At 44.2% G+C, this 20,899-nt stretch overlaps 3 protein-coding genes across 6 annotated transcripts in view; 1 reads left to right on the top strand and 2 right to left on the bottom strand.

Moving 5' to 3' along the window:
• LOC308039176 (WD repeat and coiled-coil-containing protein) overlaps positions 1–20,899 on the bottom strand; it is a 232,861-nt gene that overhangs the window by 131,833 nt on the left and 80,129 nt on the right. The gene's annotated exons all lie outside the window — the stretch shown is intronic.
• On the top strand, positions 1,655–8,958 carry FAM228B (family with sequence similarity 228 member B; the record flags this gene model as incomplete). Its single annotated transcript, XM_080342893.1, has 8 exons — positions 1,655–1,675; positions 3,469–3,543; positions 4,205–4,402; positions 5,860–5,937; positions 6,775–6,862; positions 6,971–7,115; positions 8,619–8,703; positions 8,857–8,958. The coding sequence occupies 8 exons, from the start codon at positions 1,655–1,657 to the stop codon at positions 8,956–8,958; spliced, it is 792 nt and encodes a 263-aa protein (XP_080199019.1).
• ITSN2 (intersectin 2) overlaps positions 9,719–20,899 on the bottom strand; it is an 85,237-nt gene continuing 74,056 nt past the window's right edge. For 3 of the 4 annotated variants that reach the window (XM_080341084.1, XM_080341086.1, XM_080341085.1), the window contains exons 29-39: positions 18,553–18,674; positions 17,579–17,685; positions 16,793–16,976; positions 15,885–15,983; positions 15,610–15,777; positions 14,524–14,736; positions 13,724–13,845; positions 13,115–13,197; positions 12,871–12,954; positions 12,424–12,597; positions 9,719–11,166 (exon numbers count right to left, since the gene is read on the bottom strand). In XM_080341084.1, the coding sequence (XP_080197210.1) occupies positions 11,009–11,166; positions 12,424–12,597; positions 12,871–12,954; positions 13,115–13,197; positions 13,724–13,845; positions 14,524–14,736; positions 15,610–15,777; positions 15,885–15,983; positions 16,793–16,976; positions 17,579–17,685; positions 18,553–18,674 (1,514 nt within the window). In that variant the 3' untranslated portion in view covers positions 9,719–11,008. Of the gene's footprint in view, positions 11,167–12,423; positions 12,598–12,870; positions 12,955–13,114; positions 13,198–13,723; positions 13,846–14,523; positions 14,737–15,609; positions 15,778–15,884; positions 15,984–16,792; positions 16,977–17,578; positions 17,686–18,552; positions 18,675–20,899 lie in introns of those variants that run through there. The other variant, XM_080341087.1, reaches the window with a different exon arrangement.

Raw genomic sequence — 20,899 nt, 5'->3', positions numbered from 1 at the left:
TCACAGGGCTGCCCTGTTTGCCCTAGAGGTTGGTTGTCTCCTCATGCTCTGTCCGGGCACCTGAGATCATCACAAAGGACCAAGCCACCAGTAAAGGCAGCTGCTGTGTTTGCAAAGGGTGACATCCATGTTTGCTGAGGAGATGGTGATGTGTGAGCCTAAAGGCATGGCCTGCATAAGGGCTTTTGTCAGAAAGGGGCTTTTGAGAGGACTGGGGCATGTGTGAGGATTCTTACTTTTTGTCATAGAAGTGATTAAAATCTGTCTTCTCCAAACTGCTGCAAAGACTCATGTCTGGGTGGAGTTTGTGTGTGAATTTTAGCAGATGGATGTTTCGGGGAGGATGTTCTGCTTTACTGAACAGGATTTAGGAAGCAAGAAAAACCTGTGATACAAAGCTATACTGCTGACAGCAAAGCAGGATGCAGGCATATGGAGGAAAGGAGGCTGAGGGGAGACCTTGTTGCTCACTACAGCTACCTTAAAGGAGGTTGTAGCATGGAGGGTGTTGGTCTCTTCTCCCGTGTAACAAGTGATAGGACAAGAGGAAATGGCCTCAAGTTGCACCAGGGGAGGTTTAGATTGGATATTAGGAAAAAATTCTTCACACAAAGGATTATGAAGCATTGGAACAGGCTGCCCAGGGCAGTGGTGGAGTAACCATCCCTGGAGATGTTTAAGATATGTAGATGAGGTTCTCAGTGACATGGTTCAGTGCCAGAGTTAGGCTAATGGTTGGTCTTGATGATGTAGAGGCTCTTTTTCAACCAAAGTGATTCTATGATTCTATATCTAACAAGCACTTTTAGGCTGTGTTATTCTCAGGTTTGATCATAATAGAGCAAATGCCCCAATACAGAACAGCCAACCTGTTCACAGAGTTTAGTATTTACAGACACAATGGTTAGGTTAGATTAAAATCTTGTTTTATCTGTTCAGACTTTCAAAATCATTTACTGTGTTTCTGTCCCAAGACATGGTTAAACATTTAGTTTTAAGACCTGCAAAACAGCTGGTGTTTCATGTTAGTCTTCGCCAGCCGTGGAGAGTTGGGATCTCATAGCAAGAGTCCAAACAAAATGGAAAAAGAAAGGATTAAGATTCAGCATCAGCTTTAGTTGTTAAGATTGGGGGAAAAAATCTGCAGCTAGAGACTTTATCACTTGTGATTTCTTTAAGGCAGGTTGCTACCGCAAGCACGTTTTCTGGTTTTGTTCTGTTTTGTCTCTCCTGGGTCTAATCCTCTGTGGTGAGAGCAAACATCTGCTTTGCTGTGTGCTCGCAGAAAGGCTCAGTCCTTCTTTGTATGATGAAGATGGAGTCTTAAAACTAGTAGTGAAAACAGGTGGAAAAGAGGCTAGTGGGTTTTTTTGTTTGATTTGTAAGCTTAGAAACTATAAAAATATGTATTTTCCTCATCTTCAGCTTGTCCAGGGATTTATGGCATTCCTATCTCAGAAGAACAAAACTGTTTGGAGGGGAAGGAAATCTTCAAAAGGTGGCCTGAAGCAGAAGCCTGTGGCACCTCTGCAGGTAGGCAGGATAAGTCGCTCACAGGAAAGTGTGTTGCCTTGTCTAATGCCCAGTTTGTAGCACCTCAGGTATCCAGATGTTCTTCAGTCTTCACTGTTCACCTGTTTATTTTATATCAGAAATGAGTTCAGCGCTAATAAAGGTGCGTTTGCTGTTGTTTATCTGTGTAGGTAATACAGTGCACAGTCTCTTTTAACCAGTCATTGTAGGATGAAGAATAAGCTGAGAGAGTCCTTCCCCTGCTCCTCAGAGACCACAAGGTGGAAGATGCTTTACAGTGTTCCCTGAAGATTAGCGGACTTGGGCGGTCTGGAAAAAGGGGAGATCATTTGCAGAGCAGGGGACTTCACACAGGGAATACCAGAAACTGTGGGGCACATATAGACAAAAAGAATCTTAATTTAAAGATGGAGGGAGGCAGGTACCTGCTTTCCAAATCATGTAGTAGTCTCCTCATTGGAAGTCCCTATATTACCCTGTGTCTTTTATCCCCTTTGTACAGAGAAAGCAGGAAATCATGTTAGGGAACAGCCCACTAGCCTGCCACGATGCTCAGGCTGGTGTGTGTTTCTGGTTTTGGAAGCTGTCTTACAGGGGCTGAAATAATACAGGAGAGGATTGAGAGGTTGTGACCTATTCTACTGTGAATCGTTTAGTTTTCCTTGTGTCTGGTGAAAGGAGAGAAAGCTTGCAAAGTTGTACAGGAGGGAAGGAAAGTCCTCGATACCACATGCGTTACATTGGCTTTTTTTCCTTGCTTTGGCTTGTGCCGGGTTACATGTCAGAAGTGAGGATTTTTGTTTTATAGAAGCAGGTGGAGTGAAAGACGTGAGGTTGCAAATTTGAGGAAGGAAATTTTTGAAACTTGTGTGAGTGAGGCTCTGAGCAATTTTATGTAGGAGGTTTGCTGTTCTTCGAGCAGGAAGGGAGCAGGTGACCTCCAGAGGTCCCATCCAACGTGTGCTTTCCTGTGGTTTCTGGCTCTTTCAAGTCAGAAAAGACAGGAAAGAATTTCCACGAGGAGGCAGGAATATCCAGGCAGATGCGTCTGTCAGAGCAGGGAATATTAAATGAAACAAAAATGTAGATTACAGACTTCACTTTGAATCAGTGGTAAGGGATTTGAATCTGCAGTTGGGGGTCATACAGTGTCACTGAAGTGCTGGGTTGGACAGAGTAAATGCTTAAAAGTTGTCCTGTACAGAAAAATAAAGTTAATGTACGAATACCTGATTGGGAGAGTCTTTGTAGATTATTTTAACTACATTTTGCCAAAAGGTGAACACCGGGGTTCTTTTCATAGCTGAAAGGTCTGGCTGAAGAACGTGTAAGTCAGTATCTGTGCAGAAATCAGCTTTTCTTTTGATCCACTCTACCTGAGTAGTTTTGTGAATACGCATTTCCTGGAAGCAGCGTGTCTCGAGTGAATCTGAAATAAATAGAGGTTTAAATTCCTGTAAAGTGCATTTTGTCTCGGTGGTTCTGCTGTCTCTGTGGTATAAATTGATCCAAATCCACTGGTGTATGTACAATAGAGGAGATGGAATTTCCTGGCTGGAGCTCAGAGTTAGTGCTTCAGCATAAGCTTCATCTGGTAGAATTAACTTTAAAAACCGCTGAAATGCAACCAGCCCTGCGGTGGAATGTAGCAGTTGTTTGAAAGTGACTTATGTAATTGAAAAAGGCACAAAGGAAGGAAGTAAAAGTCAAGAGGTGGAATTTGATAACTCTGACAAATGTTTTCAAAGCTGACAATCGTTCTGGAATAACTTGTGAATCATTTTGTTCTTTGAAACAAAATGTACTGTCTGTGGCTCATGGAGATGAAGACAGACAGTTAGTGTCAGAGGGGGTATCTGCCTGGACACCTGATACTTCATCTCTCCTACTCTAATTCTGCTTTTACTTCATGTGATTCCTTTAATGTTTTGTTAGGCAGCACCTGATGAAAGTCAAGACATCATTGCTTCTGTTCAGTGCATCTTGGACAGAGAACATTATTTTGTGAGGGTAAGAAGGGGTGTCTCTTCTTTCATTTGCTGTGTGCTTTCCTGCATGTCAATGTTTTTTCTCTCCTTCAGTTATTAGTGAGAAAATGTCAGTAGTTTGTATTCTTGGAAAACTAAATTTAGCATTACAAGTTCTTGCCCTCCTCAGCCTCCTCGGGCTAGGGCTGAAGTGGTAACAGTAAATATGAGCTTAGGAATTCTCTGTCTTTGGTGATTTACCTGCCTGTTTTCATCTAACTTTTGTTTGGTGGGTGTGACCAGATGGTGACGATGGGCCTGTTAATAAAGGGCAGGATGGCTGAGCAGATTATCAGTGCTGCAAGAAGGTTCTTCTCTTCCTGCCTGTCTTGCGCAATCTGGTACTTATCAGATGCTCACTCTGAGGTGATTTCAGCTCACTAACCTGGTGAGACAAAGGGAATTATTTTCTGCCAGTCTTGCACTACAGCTTACAAAAATTAGAGTCTGAATGCCAGAGCTGGTGCAAGGGAGAGCTTGGAAACAAGAGGTGGGAAGAGGAGAGAGGGAGGAGAAGAAAGAAGGGCTGGAAAACAGGGCCCTTGCAGCAGGGACCAGTCAGATCAGGTCAGCCAGGCCGTGTAGTTTCACCCATGGGATCTTTAATGTGGTTGTATGGTTTTTATCTTCCATTTCTTACTTAGGAGATAGACAGATATTTGAGGCACAATGATTTCTTAAATCTGAGAAAGAAGGAGATGCTGTACAAGAAATGGCTTGAGGATGTTTCAGAACCACTGCTGCAGAAAATTGAGGACAAAATGGACAGCCAGTCAAGCGAGGAGATACGGAGAAGGAACGATGAACAACTCTCTCTCTATTTAAACTACTGTAAAAAGAAGGTATCAACAAGAATTAGATTTCTGTCCTGGAGACCGTTGCATACAGATGATTGTGGGTGAGATCAGGGTTTCAGCTGTTATTTGCTGTTCAGTTGAGTAGCCTGGAGTTCAGATATGCCTTACCTGAAACGTGTTCTTCCACAGGACTGCTGTAATGGTGACATATATCATTACAGCTGTTTAAATTCACCATAGGATATGAACAATAGCATTGCTTGGTGCAGTGAGCACCTGCTGGGGTCTGAATATGGTGAAACACCATATTGTGGTGGGTTTCCCTCTGTGAGCCGGACTGTTTAGAGGGAGAACCTTGAGCTCTGTCAGCTGAAACCAAGGGCTGAGTCTGTGACCAGGGAGTGGACCACACTCTCACGTCTCAGGAGTTCAGCTAGAGCAGTACTGCAGGGTGTTAACAGAGGATGAGGGAAATGATTTTGTGGCCTTGGATGCTACTGATCAAGCTTTATGAAAGAAAAAAAAAAAGTGGGAACAGGGTAAAACAAACAGAAGTCTGCGGGCAGGTAAATAGACCCAACTAATTGATTCTGTAATTCTGTGTATTTCAACACTCATAAAAAATGCAGTCACTGTAGGAAATACTTGTTGGTTTTCTTGATTTTGCTCTGAATGTCACACCGCTGTTGAGTATCAGATTCCATGACTCAACTTTCTGCATCTCAGGAATGGATACATAGAGCTATAAGAGCAGTTACATCATTATATAGAGCAGGCATTTGTTGTCAGTGGAAACCACTGCACAGTGGAGTTATGAGACTGTAAACAAGCTTCCCATCCAGAAATGAAAATGTCATGGGAGTGGTGGTGTTTTAATGAAAGCAAATGATTTTTTTCCAAAGGTCTGATGTGAAAGACCCATGCATTTAAACTGTATGTGGTGACAAAGAGCTGAAGTCTCAGGATTTAGGATATATTGGGTGTAGTGGACATATCTGGCTCTGTATCAGTATGTCTTGCAAGTTTCTGTGTCAGGTTGGGACTTTGCTGGGTGTGCTCCAGAAGCAATGGCTGGCGTACTGGGATGTGTCCTCTCTGAACAAGCACAGCACCAGTGATCAGCCTCCACCTTTTCTCCTTGCTCTGTGGTGTCAACTCTGTCATCAGCATGTCTGAGAATCAGGCTGAAGCCCTTCAGAGTATCAGGACAATTAATTTGCATAAGTCTGCATTAATTGTGGCATCTTATGGTACATTTTGCAGAACTTTAGACACTTCTGTGGTTTGGTTAATATACTGACTTCTGGCTGTGCATTTCTGCCCTCCCTTCTTTTCTTTTTATCCATTTTCTCTTGCTCTTTTCCCTGCTATTACTCTTCTAGTCCTGTTCCCCAGATCCCCTCATACCACACCTGGCTGTGTAATATCTAGTCTTGCTGCTCTCTCGCTGTCCTATCACCAACAGCTTCTGAGACTTGACCCTGTACCTGCTTCTCCCACAGGGTTTTGTGGCTTTGGAAACTTATGACCCATCCGAGTACGATCCGTTCTTCCTGAAGACACACACAGACCGCTGGAAGGTATGATGGTTATTGATGCTGTGAAGTTTAAGAGCACTTTTTGACCAATTAATGGTTAGAGAGGAGGCAGAGTGCATTACTGACATGCTGCTATGAGGCTGGTGTAGAGCAGCACATTCTAGTTTTATTAACTAAATAAATGTGGGACGCAGCCCCTACTGCATTTAAGCCCAAGAGTGGTTGAAAATTGTTTTCACCGGGAACATGGTTTGGATCCATCCTAAGGCCAGATTTGGAGGCACAGTAGCAATAGCAGGAGGGAGGTTTGTTTTCCTCATCTCACATTCATTGTGACAGGGCAGGAAGTGTCCTAACAAGCGTTGGTGAGTTCCCAGGCAAGCTGGATGTGTGCTCTGCAGAAGGAAATAATCTGACAGTTCACATTATCTTTACAAAAGCCCACCTAAATGCACCCGAAGACCTAATAGAAGAGTTAGGTAGGACTTGGACACAAGTCCGTGAAATGCAATTCTCAAAATTCTCTGAATCCCTTCTGGATGCTTGGAGCCCTCAGCAGCTGTGGAGACTGAGCTGATACTTTGTTGATCATTGATTCAGATGATGCTTCATCAAGTTCAACTGCCTCCAGGAGATCAGATCTGTGGTCTAAATTTGTGGCATAGTTGTTGAATGTGTTGTGGTCTGCCTGAGGAACTGAGATGCTCTGTTTCTCAGGCTGCTTAAGTCTGTGCCTCATGTTTTTATTAATAAAAAATGAGGTTGATGCTCCTTCCCTGCTAAGCAACAGTACCTTGGCATTCACCTCTGGCTTCGGGCTTTTGAGACTCTGACAAAGTGCTTGTGTTGATGCATAAGCATGAAATGTCTCTGTCACAGGTTTCAGTATCAGCTTTACAGGATCCTCTGTTACAAGGCATTCAAAGGAAGTTTATTGAGGCAGGCGTTATCAAGCAGTGTGAGACAGGTATGTTAAACCATCAGGATCCCTTGGAAGTGTTTCATACGGCAGGGGGGGGACACCTTGTTTGTGACAGTAGATGCCTACATGAAGCACTTGTGACTTCCCCACCAGGCAGACCATGTTCTACCAGGGAAGTGAACGAACTCAGTAAAGCAGAACTGCCACTGCTTCCTTTGAGCCGTCAACATATGGATTCAATTGCGTGGCTGAAGATACCATACCTCTACATCGCTAGTGAGGTCTACAAAACTAACAGGTAAGAGCTCATGTGTTTACTGAGAGGCAGCACAACAGCATGAGGCCTCTCTGGCTTGGCTGCTTAGCAGAGTATTTGCTAAAACTTAAATTGCATGGTAAATTCTGCTAAAGCAATAAATTGTGTATTTCTCCTGAGAAAGGAATTGGTGAAGGGAAGGCCCTCAGGTGTGGAGTGAGTAGCAGGGTGTGTTCCTAATTGATGGTCAAGCTGAGCCTTGAAATAAAGTGGCTTTTTGGTGCGTAGCTTCCCACATTTTCTGCATGCAGCCTGTCAGGCCATGGAATGTCTCCTGGGTGCTCTACTGGAAGATCTGAAATGATTTAATGTTCATCATTGTGGGATTTTTTGTTTGTTTGTTATTTTTTTGTTTTGTTTTGGGTTTTTTTCCTATTACTTTCTAGATTTTAGGGGCAGAGTGGGGTCATGCTTATAGCTTAGATCACAGAATGGTTGAGGTTGGCAGGGACTTCTGGAGGTCACCTTGTCCAACCCCATGCTCAAACAGGGCCACCCAGAGGCAGCTGCCCAGGACCATGTCCACATAGCTTTTGAGTATGTCCAAAGCTGGAGACTCCACCACCGCTCTGGGCAACCTGTACTGGTGCTCAGTCACCTTCACAGTAGAAAAGTGTTTCCTTACGCTCAGAGGGAACCTCCTGTGTCTCAGTTTGTGGCCATGGCCTCTGGTCCTGGCACTGGGCACCACTGGCTCTGTCCTCTTTGCATCTTCCCTTCAGCTATTTGTACACACTGACAAGATTCCCCTGAGCCTTCTGAACTGTCCCAGCAATCTTGGCCTTTCTTCACATTTGCTCAACCACCATCCTTTGTTTGAACTTTCTGGTATGATTTGTGTCCTGGCTCAAGCCATGAGGCTTCCTCCCGTGCTGAGGGAGCTATACACCACTCCGGAAGGTCACATCCTATAGCCAAGCATCATACCAGGGTTTTGGTGGCCTACAGGCTGGTTGGACTCAAAACGCAGCAGAGCCCAGTAATGGTGAACTGAACTGGAGCAGGGATGCAGCTGCTTAAGCTGAGAACACCAGAAAGCCCCAGCAGACCTGCCCTGATAGAGAAACATTTAGGATCAGTGAAGAGGGGTGCTTTGTTTTGTTTTGTTTTTTAATTATTATGTTTTTTTGAAGTCCCAGTGCTCTGATTCACCCCTTTGGAAAGCTCCCTGTTTCCACCATTGCAGTACACAACAGTTAAGGGAACTCCTCCAGTGACAACATCAAAGCTGAACTGGGAGCCTGATGTCCTCCTGAACCTGCCCCACTCTCTCCCCCCAGCCCCTGGGGTTTTATGCCTCTTACTGGCCCAGGGCTTTACTCCAGCATGTTTGGAGCAGTTATGACATAATGGCACGTTCTAGAAGGAAAACTGGTCACAAAGACAAACATTTCCTGGAGTGAGTCGGTGTGGGGAGCTGTGGAGGGATACAGCAGCTTTGCATTGCACAGACTAGTAATAGTTTTTACTTCTGTTTAAAGGCAGAAAGTCATCAGCCACAAAGACAGTGAGAGCCTATGATGTCACCTGGCCTCCAGCTGACCGTGGCGGCGGGCACAACCATCAGAAGGTACCGTTTGCAAAATGTGTTATGTCTTCTGCCAAAGCAAGTGATAACAGGTCAGGTCTTCTGGCAAATGGCAATAAACTCAGTGTCTTAAATGTGAATACTGTTACCCAGCAGCCAAAGAAATGTTTGAGATGCTGCTTCTCTTATTTTCAGGGCCAGTTTGTGCTCTGCAGTCCAAAACCTACGGTTTTAGGAGGTTTAACTGAGGCTCAGCTCTACAAAGATGGAGCTGATGTTCTCTGGTTTATAGGATGACAGTGTCTTTGTATTAAAGGAGATGAACTGGTGAGAAAAGTTAGAAAAAATCTGGTAGGCCCTTTTCTATACAATGCAGAATCCATATGTTATGCCAGCTCTTGCAACAGCTACAGCTCTGAGTCCACTGTATTTCATATTATGAGAAGTGTGAGTGTTAGTGGTGGGAAGAGGGAATGCCAAAGCTGGCAAAATTTTAGCTACAGCCATTTTACATGAAGAGATTTCAGAACAAATCTTCTCTTTGAATGAGAAGGAGGCTCGGTGCATGGTTAGCAGATGTGTACAGAAGAGCGGTTCAGAAAGCACCGATGAGGAAATAATGATTTGGTTTTGTTTGTTCAAATCTTTATCAGAACTCCCACAGTGAACATCTTGCAAAACAGTATTTGCAAAATAATGTTAGGCTGCTACCGAGGTTTCAAATGACTTTCTGCTGGAGGCAGCGCACAAGCAGTCAAACAAACCTTAACAGACATAGTGTTCTGAGAAGGCCCGAGTTAATTTGGGGAGAGGAGGGGGAAAGTGTTCTTAAGTCTTGCACTTTTTGGAGAGTCGGTGTTGAGCACCAAACACTGTCGGTGTCCTGTAAATGAGTTCCTTTCTTGTCCCAGCACGGTCCCTGTGTCCCTGCCAGGCCACTGCACGGCAGCTCTGGCAGCAAAGCCTGAAAACAGAATATTCTCTGTGCTCGTTCGACAAGCTCCAAACTCCCACTGCACAGACACAATCTCTCACGAGTTGCCAAGATTTAGTTTTATTTAGGATTAGAAATACTGAACCACAGAAAACTGTTAAAAATAGAGGTTGACTCAGCCCTGTGACAGGAGGGTACACAGATGGCAATCAGGTGTGAAACTGTCCAGTATTGGGGGGTGTTGCTGCACCCATGGAAAACAGGGGCAGGGGCTGCTCAATTGCATGCTGTGTTTTTTCAACAAAGCCCTTTAAGGAGGCAGCAAAACCACTACAATGTATCAAACCCTTTGTAATATAGATATATTTTTTAATTAACCATCCTTGATTTTGGTGCCAAGAGAAAGTTTTTGCTTTCAAACAATCTCATTTTACAGTTTCACGTTGGTGTGACAGTTCCCCCGAGCAAACGTTTTAAACTTGTAATAAACTTTTCTTGAATTGAATCTTCAAAGTTTTTCTCATTATTTCACATTGCCCTGTACAATAAAATAGACTTTTAAAAAAATCACTATGCATCAATAAACATCTGTAGACAAATTACATTAATAAACTTATATTTTACTCTCTATATACATGTTGGCAACATCAAAGCTTCAAAATTCACAGGGAGGTCTGCAAGACCAAGGAAATGTACACAAATAACTTACATTTAGGAAAAAAACCAAAAGCTGAAGAGTATTTTTCCACATTATTGTGGGTCACAGTATTTAAAATATTCTTTTCTAGTTCTTCTTCACAACCACATTGTCTCAGCAGAGAAAGATGAATGAAACTGAAGCAGAAAGAAATATCAAGTAGCAGTTACTGATTTCAGTGCAGAACTAAGTCAAGTAAAGAACTACACTTGATTGTTAAAGAATATACAATATATCAGAGACCTCTCCAGTGCTAAGGCTTCTTCAGCATTTAATCTTTAAAAAACTATCATCCTGAGACGGGAAAATTCCAGTGGATATCACTTGTCAGATCTCAAATGGAATGATTCTAGTGCTGAGCTCAACCATTCCTCAGTCCATATGTCAGACTAAGTGCTAAAATATATGTCTTGATACCACATTTCTACTTAATACTTTTTATGGCCCTGAAAATGGAAACATTGGCATTCAAAACCAACATAATTCCAACATAATAAAAAGGCACTGAGCTGTAGTACTGTACATACAGTAACATTTTTTTGCATAGATCAACAACTTCGAATGCTGCAAGGAACTAAGCACAACCAGTAACTAAGAGGAAATATGGAAGCAGCATGAACTCTTGCTTAATAACCAGTGTGGGGCAGGAATCCTTTACAAAACAATTGTTCAGGCTGTCAGCTTCAGTTGTCCTTCATAAATTAACAAAGGTGTTCTTAGAGGAGTGTTTTCTGATCAAAGAGCTGCAGGTCAAAACGGACCCAGACTTCGCCTGTTGGAACTTCGTGCAGCAGCAGGTGTTTAGTCGTGGGGCCTTTGCTTTCTTGTTCAGTTCTGATTTTTGCTACTGGAACTTCAGTGCGACCCAAAAAATCTGTTGGGCAAATGAATACGAAATGTTGTTAAGCAAAGATGTTAAACTTAGAAAATTAAACTTAAGCTGCAACGCCACATAGTCTGTATTTGGTTCCAGAGTGTGGCTCCCAAGCTTCCTGTTTGACTTGCCCTCAGTCAGTGCAAATCAGCCAATAGTGACAAAAAAGGGTCTTTTTAGAAGAAAAAAAATGCTATGGAATTAGGATGGAGAAGATGCCTTTATGTGACAGTTTGATCTAAGGGCTTCCCTTTCAGAAACACAATTTCCTGTTCTCCTGTCTTAGAGCTGGAAGATCAAAGTTAAGTGATGGGACCTGTTTACCAGTCAGTGGTGGTACTATGAAGACAAGTAAAAAAAAGATCAACTATTTTGGCTCAGCCAACTTTTAATTAGGCTTATATAGCATTCTTTTCACAAGAACAATGACCTTGAACAATTACTGCCACTAGCAGGTTTACAGTCCTAGTCAGAAATTATATACCCTCTTTGTGGCCATTTCATATATAAACATCTTTGTGTCTGTGCATTAAAAGATTTACAACAAACTGAAAAAACAACTGTCCAACGGGGAGCAGCAGCCTCACAAAGTCATGTCACCTCACTTGAGAAAAGACTGAGCTACAGTTACACACGGGACAACTCAGGTCAAGGCTGCACTTTGCAGATCTGCAAGAATCACAGAATAGTTTGGGTTGGAAGGGACTTTCAAAGCTCATCCAGTGCCACCCCTGCCATGAGCAGGGACATCTTCACCAGATCAGGTTGCTCAGAGCCCCGTGCAGCCTGGCCTGGGATGTCTCCAGGGATGGGGCATCCACCACCTCTCTGGCCAACCTGGGACACTGTCTCACAACCCCATTGGAAAAAAGTTCTTCCTTATGTCTGGCCTGAATCTCCCCTCTTCTAGTTTAAAACCATCACCCCTTGTCCTGTCACAACAGGCCCTGCTAAAAAGTCTGTCCCTGTCTTTCTTACAGGCCCCTTTTAAGTACAGAAATTACTCCACAGAATCAACTGTGTGTCAGAGCCCTGAAAAAGCACTTGACATTTTAAAGAGCACTTGAAGCAACTGACTGCCAAAAAAGTTGTTCAGTTTCCAAGCAGAAGGCTACTGAACCTCTCGAGTAAGGAGGTGTTGCTTTTACACACCATTTCTCAGGAAGCAATCATACCTACAGGCTCTTGGAACTGCTGGTGAGGAACCATGCACCCCTAATCACCAAAAAGCATTTTTCCTAAAACGTTCGCGCTTACCATCAGGTGAGAACTGATCTCTGTCAAACATGGTGATACACAGAACGTCCTGATACAGATCCTTAACGAAGAACTGGCAGTTGAAGTTCCACTTGGGGTTCAAGGTGTCCTGCAGGGTCCTCGTGGTGTAGCTCTGAGAGCCCATGCTGATTTCACAGTATGGGTTGCTCTTCCCTAAACACAGAACCAGCAGTGAAACACCCCTGCAGCGCAGAAACCTCCCCCCCCATCTGCAGGCCGCCTGGACATGCATCAACGCTGCTGTCCAGAAGCTGTGGGTCAGGCAGTCCCTATATCCCTGTATCACTTGGTCCTCTGACACTAAACAATAGCTAATTTGTACAGAAGCTCTAGCTTGAACCACAATGTTTCCCAAATCACCAAACTCCTCTCAGCAAGCCTTTCCAAACACTGCAGGAATAATTTGATGCTATTTCCTTCACTCACCATTGGGCTTGCAGGCCTTGAGCTCTGTTGCTTCGATCACATGCACCATCAAGCGTCCTATTCCTGAGCTTTTCTGTGAGCGAGCTGGGAACAAAGAAGTCAGAAAGAAATGGTTTGGTCGCCACCGTAAAAACTGGCGATAGATCTGAAGAGGAAGACCCTGCATAGACACTGGCATCCTCCAGAAAAGGTCCTGCCCATGTGTCTAGGTGGATTAGAAGGAAACACAGAACTCGGTAGGTACCTTGATAAGCCTTTTCACGTTTCTTCTTCTCAGTTTCGATGTACTGCTCTGATGCTGCTTTGATTTTCTGGACCCACGCAGTGCTGCAAAGAGCAATTCATATAGTCAGGGTCATCCCACAGGCAGGAAATTCTTCACTATCAGCAAGTCTTTTTCCATTTTTTTCCCCCCCACTGGGTTTCAGAGGCGTCACAAATCAAGTTAAATCAAGGACTAAAGTGGTGGAGTTTTTGGATTTGAATTTATGTCACATTTCTACACAACCTAAATAAATGAACGTGGAGCTGCTGTTTTATTAAAGCTGCTGGATCGCACTAAAGACTGACCAGGACTGGGGAAGAATCCCATGGGATGCTGGACTTTGTAGCCCTGAAATATTCTATACAACTGTAACACAGAGGAGCAGTAGATGTGACTCTGGATTCCATTACAAGAGCTGCTGCACAAGCAGAACAAAATGAGAGAAAACATGTAACTCAAATGAGTCAGACCAGTTTATTTCCTGATCAGAAGACTAAACCTTGTTCTTGAACTCAGAGACCCCACTGGAAATACAGCCTAAAGCCATGCTCAAAAGTTACAGCTTGGACCTGCATTTTCACTACTCACCGCTCATTAATGTTGTCAGTTTTAAGCGTGTAAACTCTGTCAATGTGTGATATGTGGAAAACTGGCTCATCACTTGAAGGGTCTGTGGGCAACTTCACTAGGACTTCATTAAGGAAAACAGGCTGAAAGAAAAGCAAACATCACCATGGCAGCATCACCCTGATGGTAAATGGAAACTCACAAGGACGTTCAAATACATTGTTTTACTGTAGGGAAAATGAAAATGACAGGACACAGGATGAACAACCAGATCACCATACAAAGGATGTGGGAAAGGACTGAGAGGAAAAACTACTCTGGTGATACAGCCCATTCCGTCTTGCTTGACGAAGAGCTTTGTGAAAGGGGCAGGACTCCGTAGGCAGAGCCACAGTGCAGAGCTTGGAAATCCTGGAAATCTCCCCAGTTCCCTGTTAGAAAGCAGCCCCGATACTTATCTCCCCAGCTCCAAAATCCTGAGAACATACAGAGACTAAAGTTTTGCAGCTTCTACTTGACATTTTCTAAAGGAGAGGTATTTTCTTGTGGATGCAGGAACTTGTGCAGAATTAAGTCAAGGCTCCTACTTCTGAACGTCTCGCTCAGCTGCTCAGGCACGATGCTATTTCTGCCCTCTCACCCAGAAGTGGACAAAAGTGTTTATGAAACCAGGAACTAAGCCACTGGCACTTGTGCGTGCCCGTATGACAGCACATGATCAGATGGGGCACGATGGCCGATCCCAGCAGGACAGCAGCGTTCCTCATCAAATCCGGGTCCCACTGTAACAACACAACCACGGGGCACCTCAATTCACTCACCATTTTGTACATTTTGAACTGGGAGTTGGATTTGGGGCTGAACAGTTTATCGGAGCCGGACGAGACAAACTGTTTCACCATGTAGGTGAGCAGGAGGAAGTCGTTGAAGAGGAAACCGTACAGCTCCTTGTTGCTCTTGGCCTTGTACAGCTTGCCACTGTGCAGGAGCTTGCGTGGTCCCAAGCAGTTTGTGAGGGAGTTGAACACCGGTTGCTGGGAGAGAAAACCCATTAGAAGCACAAGTTAATGCAGACATCAGTTCCTGCTCCTCTTCACAGTGGAGATTGCTCAAGCTGCTCAAAATCCTTTTCTGTTTTGTTTAATGAATCTGCACTCGGGTCACCTCTTATGGTGCATGATTAGGTGATGGAACTAGGACAGACCTTCTGGGCCTGTCAGGCCCTGGTTCCTTACGCAGCCAGTGGAGAACTGTCCCAACACCTCATTTTACAGGCTGTCCTGAAAGCTGCAGGAGCCTGAACCCCACACACCTTTGAGGATCTGCCATTCTGTGCCCTTTCACCGAATCCCAGACTGGTTGGAGTTGGAAGGGACCTCTGGAGATCATCCAGTCCAACCCACCTGCTAAAGCAGGGTCACCAGAGCAGATCACACAGGAATGTGTCCAGGTGTGTTTGAATGTCTCCAGAGAAGGAGACTCCACCACCTCTCTGGGCAGCCTGTTCCAGGGCTCTGGCACCTCAAAGAAGTTTCTCCTCCTGTTTTTTGTGTGTAAAGGGCAACCCTTGGAAACATACGCTGAGTGAAACTTCATGTAGTAACACCTGACTTAGCCCAGTGGCAGCACGGGTGTAACTTCAGAGATAAGAGTTATTTCTGTTTAACAGTTTAAATTATATCAGTTTTAATCTGATAAATCAAGATTTCTCCACTGCCAAAATCATGCAAAAACAAGGGCTCATCATGTTATGGCTGTGAGCAGAATTTAATAAAAGCATCTCTGCCAAGAGCCCAGCAGCGGATCATGTTCTAATAACAGATGTGAGCCAGCAGTCCTGTTCTCCCCCCAGCCTTTCTGAAACGACTCGGAAAAGTCCCCACTGTACAGCGTGTCATCGCCGTTACCTCAGCAAGACCTTCGCACTGGACGTGGGACTGTATCCACTCCAGCCTGTCCGAGTTCTCTTTCTCCCGCACGCCTTCGTTAACTTGAGAGCACAGCTCCTCCGCGCGCTCCAACGCCAGTTTGAGGTTACTGTGATCGGGGTGATTTTCTGGAGTGTTCTCTAGAATCTGGTATGTATCAACAAGGGGAGGAAAGAAGATAAAAACAGAGGGTTTTTTTTGCTTTTGCTGTTGAGATCAAACTCAAAAGCATTCACCTACTATAGGGTACTCACACTCTTTATGAGCAGAGGGTAGCGGGTTATTCTTTGCATAGGCTTCAGGAGGAAACTGGAGAGGGGCATTCCTTTGCAGCGAGGGTCCAAGGCGAGTTTCTATGGTGCAACCCAGAGATTCAACAGACACATCATATTACTCATCAAGAAACAGTTGCCTCACCACTCTAAAAACTGTCTGATCAGATTCATTTTTCCAGGCTTTATGAGAAATCTTAGATTTGTTTGGTAAGCAAACAATACTTGTATCTAGAACAAACAGGAAAGCCGGTGCTGTCATTATACTCAGACGCTTTGCGGGCGTAAGCCGTAGGATCGTTCATGCAGAATCCTTACATTCAAAACCTTTCCAGCTTTTGACAGTTCAGGCTCCACTCAGGATGAAAAAAAACCAAAGCAATGAAAGAAACAAATGCCTGATGTCAACAGTTCTGGCATTTCTCCCTTCATGGCCTCAAAACCGCCGCATCAGCTGCAGTACGGCAGCAACGCCTTTTGGTTTCTGCAGCGTGCCTGCCTGTGGCACTCAGCACCATGTGCCCCACCATTCAGACACACCGCACACCCCACCGAATTACAAGTGTGTTCAGCAAAAACAGCCTTTTTATTCAACTCCACAGGCTCTTCCCCATCCTGACAGCAGGAATTTTTGGAAGGTGCAGACACTGGCACCTTGGGTTAGCGTTAGACTGAAGTAATGAGCAATGGAATGGAGTAATAATTTAGCTAGAGAGGAAGAGCGGCATATAAATAAAAACCACAGTGTTAACCCTGGTCATCGTATAAATACACCTTAGAAGATTTGCAAGATTGTACTCTTCTGGGTTATTTTGATCTGGTCAATGCTGGTTAGACGGGCTCCTGTCATTGAGGGAAGGAAAAGGCACAAAAGCTACTGAATAAGATACCTTTAGGTAGTCTTTGAAATCAGCATCTTCATCAGTTTTCTGCTGCAGCAGGGAAGCTCCGTTCAGCTGGCAGCTGCAGAAGCGAATGTAGGCCTGCATGTGCGACAGCTCTGCCGCTAAGATGTCCCCGATCATCTGCACTGGCATTTTTTCTCCTCCCGTTTTCTTACGCACTCGCAGGGCTCTGAAGAGGAAAGAAATCACCAGCTGACTTTGCTGCCCAGTCTGTGAGGCTGAAATTGAGACCATTACAAGACCCATGTCTGAAAGGACATGAGCCTGCGAGGTGAATTCCCTGACACAGGCGCTGCCAGGGGGTGCAGAATCCAGCCTGAACCCCCATAAGTCACCGGCACAACACGCTGAGCTGAACTTGATGGGGTCTGTGGGACTGTGATTCTCCTTTGAGGTTTCTGGGACAATCGGCAACAATCTCTACATTCAGCCAGCATCCCATTTCAATGAATTATTAGCCACTTTGTCTCTCCAAAGTTTATTTTTAGAGAACAGAAGGTTGCTTTGCAGAAAACTGGGAAGGATGCATCCTGTGCACATGCTTTTGTGCAGGCTCTGTTTCTAAGGTATTATAGCAAATGTGCCTCTGTTCTTGCTGTTTATGCCCCTCTCTCTCATACTAACTCCTCCTTAGTGAGGTAGTCTGAATGCATTTAGCTGTTCTGAATGCACGTGTGCACAGGGAACAATCAGCAAGGACAGAAATATTTACTGTAAAACCAGACAACTTCCAGACTAAGAGAAAAACACAAAAATGGGCTAAGTACTCACTTGAGTAACTTTGTATTTGACATGATGAGTTCCTTCCAGTTGACAAAGATCAGGCCCATTTCTCCCTCTGTGAGACAGCCCGAATCAGCCATCGGTTTTTGGAAAACCTGCAGTCAAAAAACCAGAAAGGTGAGCAATTCTGCAGAGGCAAAAGCAGCTCAGCCTCTTGTTTATCCTGGCAGAGATTTTGCTTTTTTGAAATACTCAGTGTCCAATTTCTCACGAGAAGTTAAAAGCAATTCCTTACTAGCACTTGTGACAGCTGTCGCTATTTCTGCTAAGCCTGTGACCTCATTCTGACACCGGCATCACCATTTGTGAAACAGGGATGAGCTGTGGGCTGTTCAGCAGAAAAGCATTCCCATGATTTTGAAGTCAATTGCTACACAAATTACACTTGGGCATCACACCCATCCCCAGAGCACTCATAGGCAACCTGCGTGCAGAACTACAGCTTCTTTCAGGCACAATACCCCTGGAAATCAGAATACCTGTGTAAGTCAGCCTGGTTAACATCTCTAGCACTTCACCACACAGTTGTTTCACACAGAGAGGTCAAGTCAGATGCCTAAGACCACCTAACGCTGGCCAGATACTGCCCTGCCTAGTGAGGTGGTCTGGCTCCTAGAAATAAAATTGGAGACAAAGGCCAACGATAAGCTTCTGTGGTGCTTATACAATTCTGTCATGAGCCTGTGCAGCTCTGCCAGACACCCTGGCCCAGCTGATCGTCTTTACACTGAGCCCAAACACCTAAGAACAGCATTTGGAAACCAGGAAGATGACAGCTTTCACAATGCGATGTTTTTGCCTGGTGGACAACCACATCACATTTGATAGAAATGGAGGAGCTCACAGAACCTCACTTTTTTCCTCTAACATTTCACAATTCACGAGAATCCCTTTATTGTTACTATTCAGCAGGACAGCAGTGTTCTTCTCCCAAATGCACTTTCACATCCAAGACATCTCACCTCCAAGACGAGCTGGAGATCATCCATATACCTTTCTTCTGTCTGAATGAGCTCGTGAATGTAGCCCTGCCTTTTCCGCTCCATCGGCTGCATCGTGTCAAGGCTTTGGAGGTCAGCACACCCTACGAGAAGGAAGCCGGTACTTTAGATCCCGCTCAGCCATCACATCTGATGAACTATAACAACAACATTGCATCACAAGCCCACAGTTCAGACTATATATACAGTGGTTGTCTTAAAAACCCCGTCCACAGCAGCAGCAGGTTTCAAAATTGAGTGATGTAGTGATTCACACCCCCCCCCCTTATGTAATTTTTCAGTCTGTCACCTTTTTATTTCTTTGAGCATCCTTTCTTCTTGTCCTGTGATGACAAAAAAGAATTCCTGACTTCCTGCCACTCCATTTGTCTCATCATTTTCCTCATCTCTTCCCTTTTTCTGCCACACTGTTTGGAAACTCTGATTTTCTCTTACCTTATGTAATGTCTTTTGTGAGATGAAGTCATCTAGGATGTGTCTGGGTCTGACTTACAACTTGCACCTTTAATCTCTACCTTGTTGCTATAGAACTCTGCTTTGGCTTTTCATTTATGATACAAACCACCAGTACAAATGTGTAAAGTTATAATGCATAAAGTTATAGTTGTGTAACTTCACCGTTGCACAACTCTTTTTCTTGTTCAGAAACAAAACAAGCCTGAAATATGTTTAATTACTTTTATGCATCACGTATGGATAACCAAAATCATGCACAGGATCACACAGACATCCGACGACACAAACCCCAAGTTTTCTATGATAACATGCAGACCCTACAGCTTGACGCTGCTTTTTCTCCACTGTCTAGATGTTAGTAAGCAACGTCTGAAATTTAGTAACCAAACCAAAAACTGGTAAAATGAAGCGGTGAATATATTTAGATGGGGAAAGGAGAGCACAGAAAGTCAAACTCTGATCCCTCTGTTAGCCGTCCCATGCCAGCAGAGCACTGCAAAGTAGCAGGGTGAGGGAAAACTTAAAAAGAAGGAACAATTTCAGAGCGCTTGAGAACATACATCTATCACTTGGTGTGGCGGCATCAGATTTTAATAGGTGAACTGTGGATTTTGCAGGGTAGCAGAAAGGACATCGCAGGGACTCGTTTGGATCCGGCATTTCTAGAGGAACGGTACGTTTGGAGAGTTTACAGGTGGTGTGAAAGGCAGCGTGACCCAGAGCACGAAGGGCTGTGTCTGCCTTGTCACCCTGACGCATCTGGGACGCTACAATGTGACTTTATGCAATGCCAATGTATAGATCTGCTTATGGGAAGGCTGCTCTAAAGAATGAAATGAAAAGGAGATAGTAATTAATCTGGGTGGGGAAAAAAAAAATCAACAAGAAACACTAAACATTTGGCTGAACTCGATGTGAGAGTGGCCTAAGGGGAACCTCACAGGCTTGGGCCCTCCTGCTGGGTAGGCACCGAGCAGCGTCCTTCAGCAGGAGAGAAACACTTGGCACACGAAGGTTTATGATACCATTCCAAGTACAATATTTTAATGGGGAAACCCTTTGAACAACACAAAGAAGTAAAACAGTAAAGGCAAGAGCTAGATTTAAAATCAGGACTTCTCAGTTCTCTTCTGTACCTCTAAGGGGGATCACAGATCTTAAGCTTTCTGACAAGATTTGAAAACAAAATGCCACTTTTAATTAAAATACCTGGGATTGCAGCTCTTTTGATCATGGTGCTGCTGGCCTTAGTTATTCCCAAAGTTACAATCAGGCCAAAGTCAGATGAGAAAAAGGAGTAAAGCTACACATCAAAGTGATTCTTATGAAGTCTGGTATCTCAGTTCATCCAGACTGTGGCCAACGTGCGCTACTTCTGGATTCCAGTCTGTACAGGACTCAGTTTAAGCACTCCTGGTTCCTAAGACATGAAATGAGGATAATCAAGGGCTTGCAAGGTAACCAGACCCTATTTCTCCAGATTTCGAAGTTCCAGCTTTGACCACGTGGTTCTTTTTTCTACTGCAAGGTCCACCTTCAGTCTGTCCAGCAAAAGCAGGGACAGACTGAAGCTCCTGTTGCTGTTTGCTCGTACCACAGCTGTTAGAACAGCCCACACGCTCGGGTTTGTCTCCATCTAATGCTGTCTGCTTAAAGTTGAAGTGAACACTAGAAGGAAAACAGGCCTTTTTCAATGCACCTAAAGTAGATTTGGCTTATAAGCTCGTTATCAGATACAAAAATGCATTTAAATTAACTGGCTCTTGCACTAACCTTTTATTTAAACTATCAGCTTTTGCGATGAATGGATGAGTGCTATTTTATATTTAAATAAGCATAGCGAAAACAGCCC

The sequence above is a fragment of the Nesoenas mayeri genome (assembly GCF_963082525.1).
Source record: "Nesoenas mayeri genome assembly, chromosome: 3".
NCBI classification, from domain to species: domain Eukaryota; kingdom Metazoa; phylum Chordata; class Aves; order Columbiformes; family Columbidae; genus Nesoenas; species Nesoenas mayeri.
Note: the sequence above shows the minus strand (reverse complement) of the source record. Positions and strands in the feature narration are given on the sequence as shown.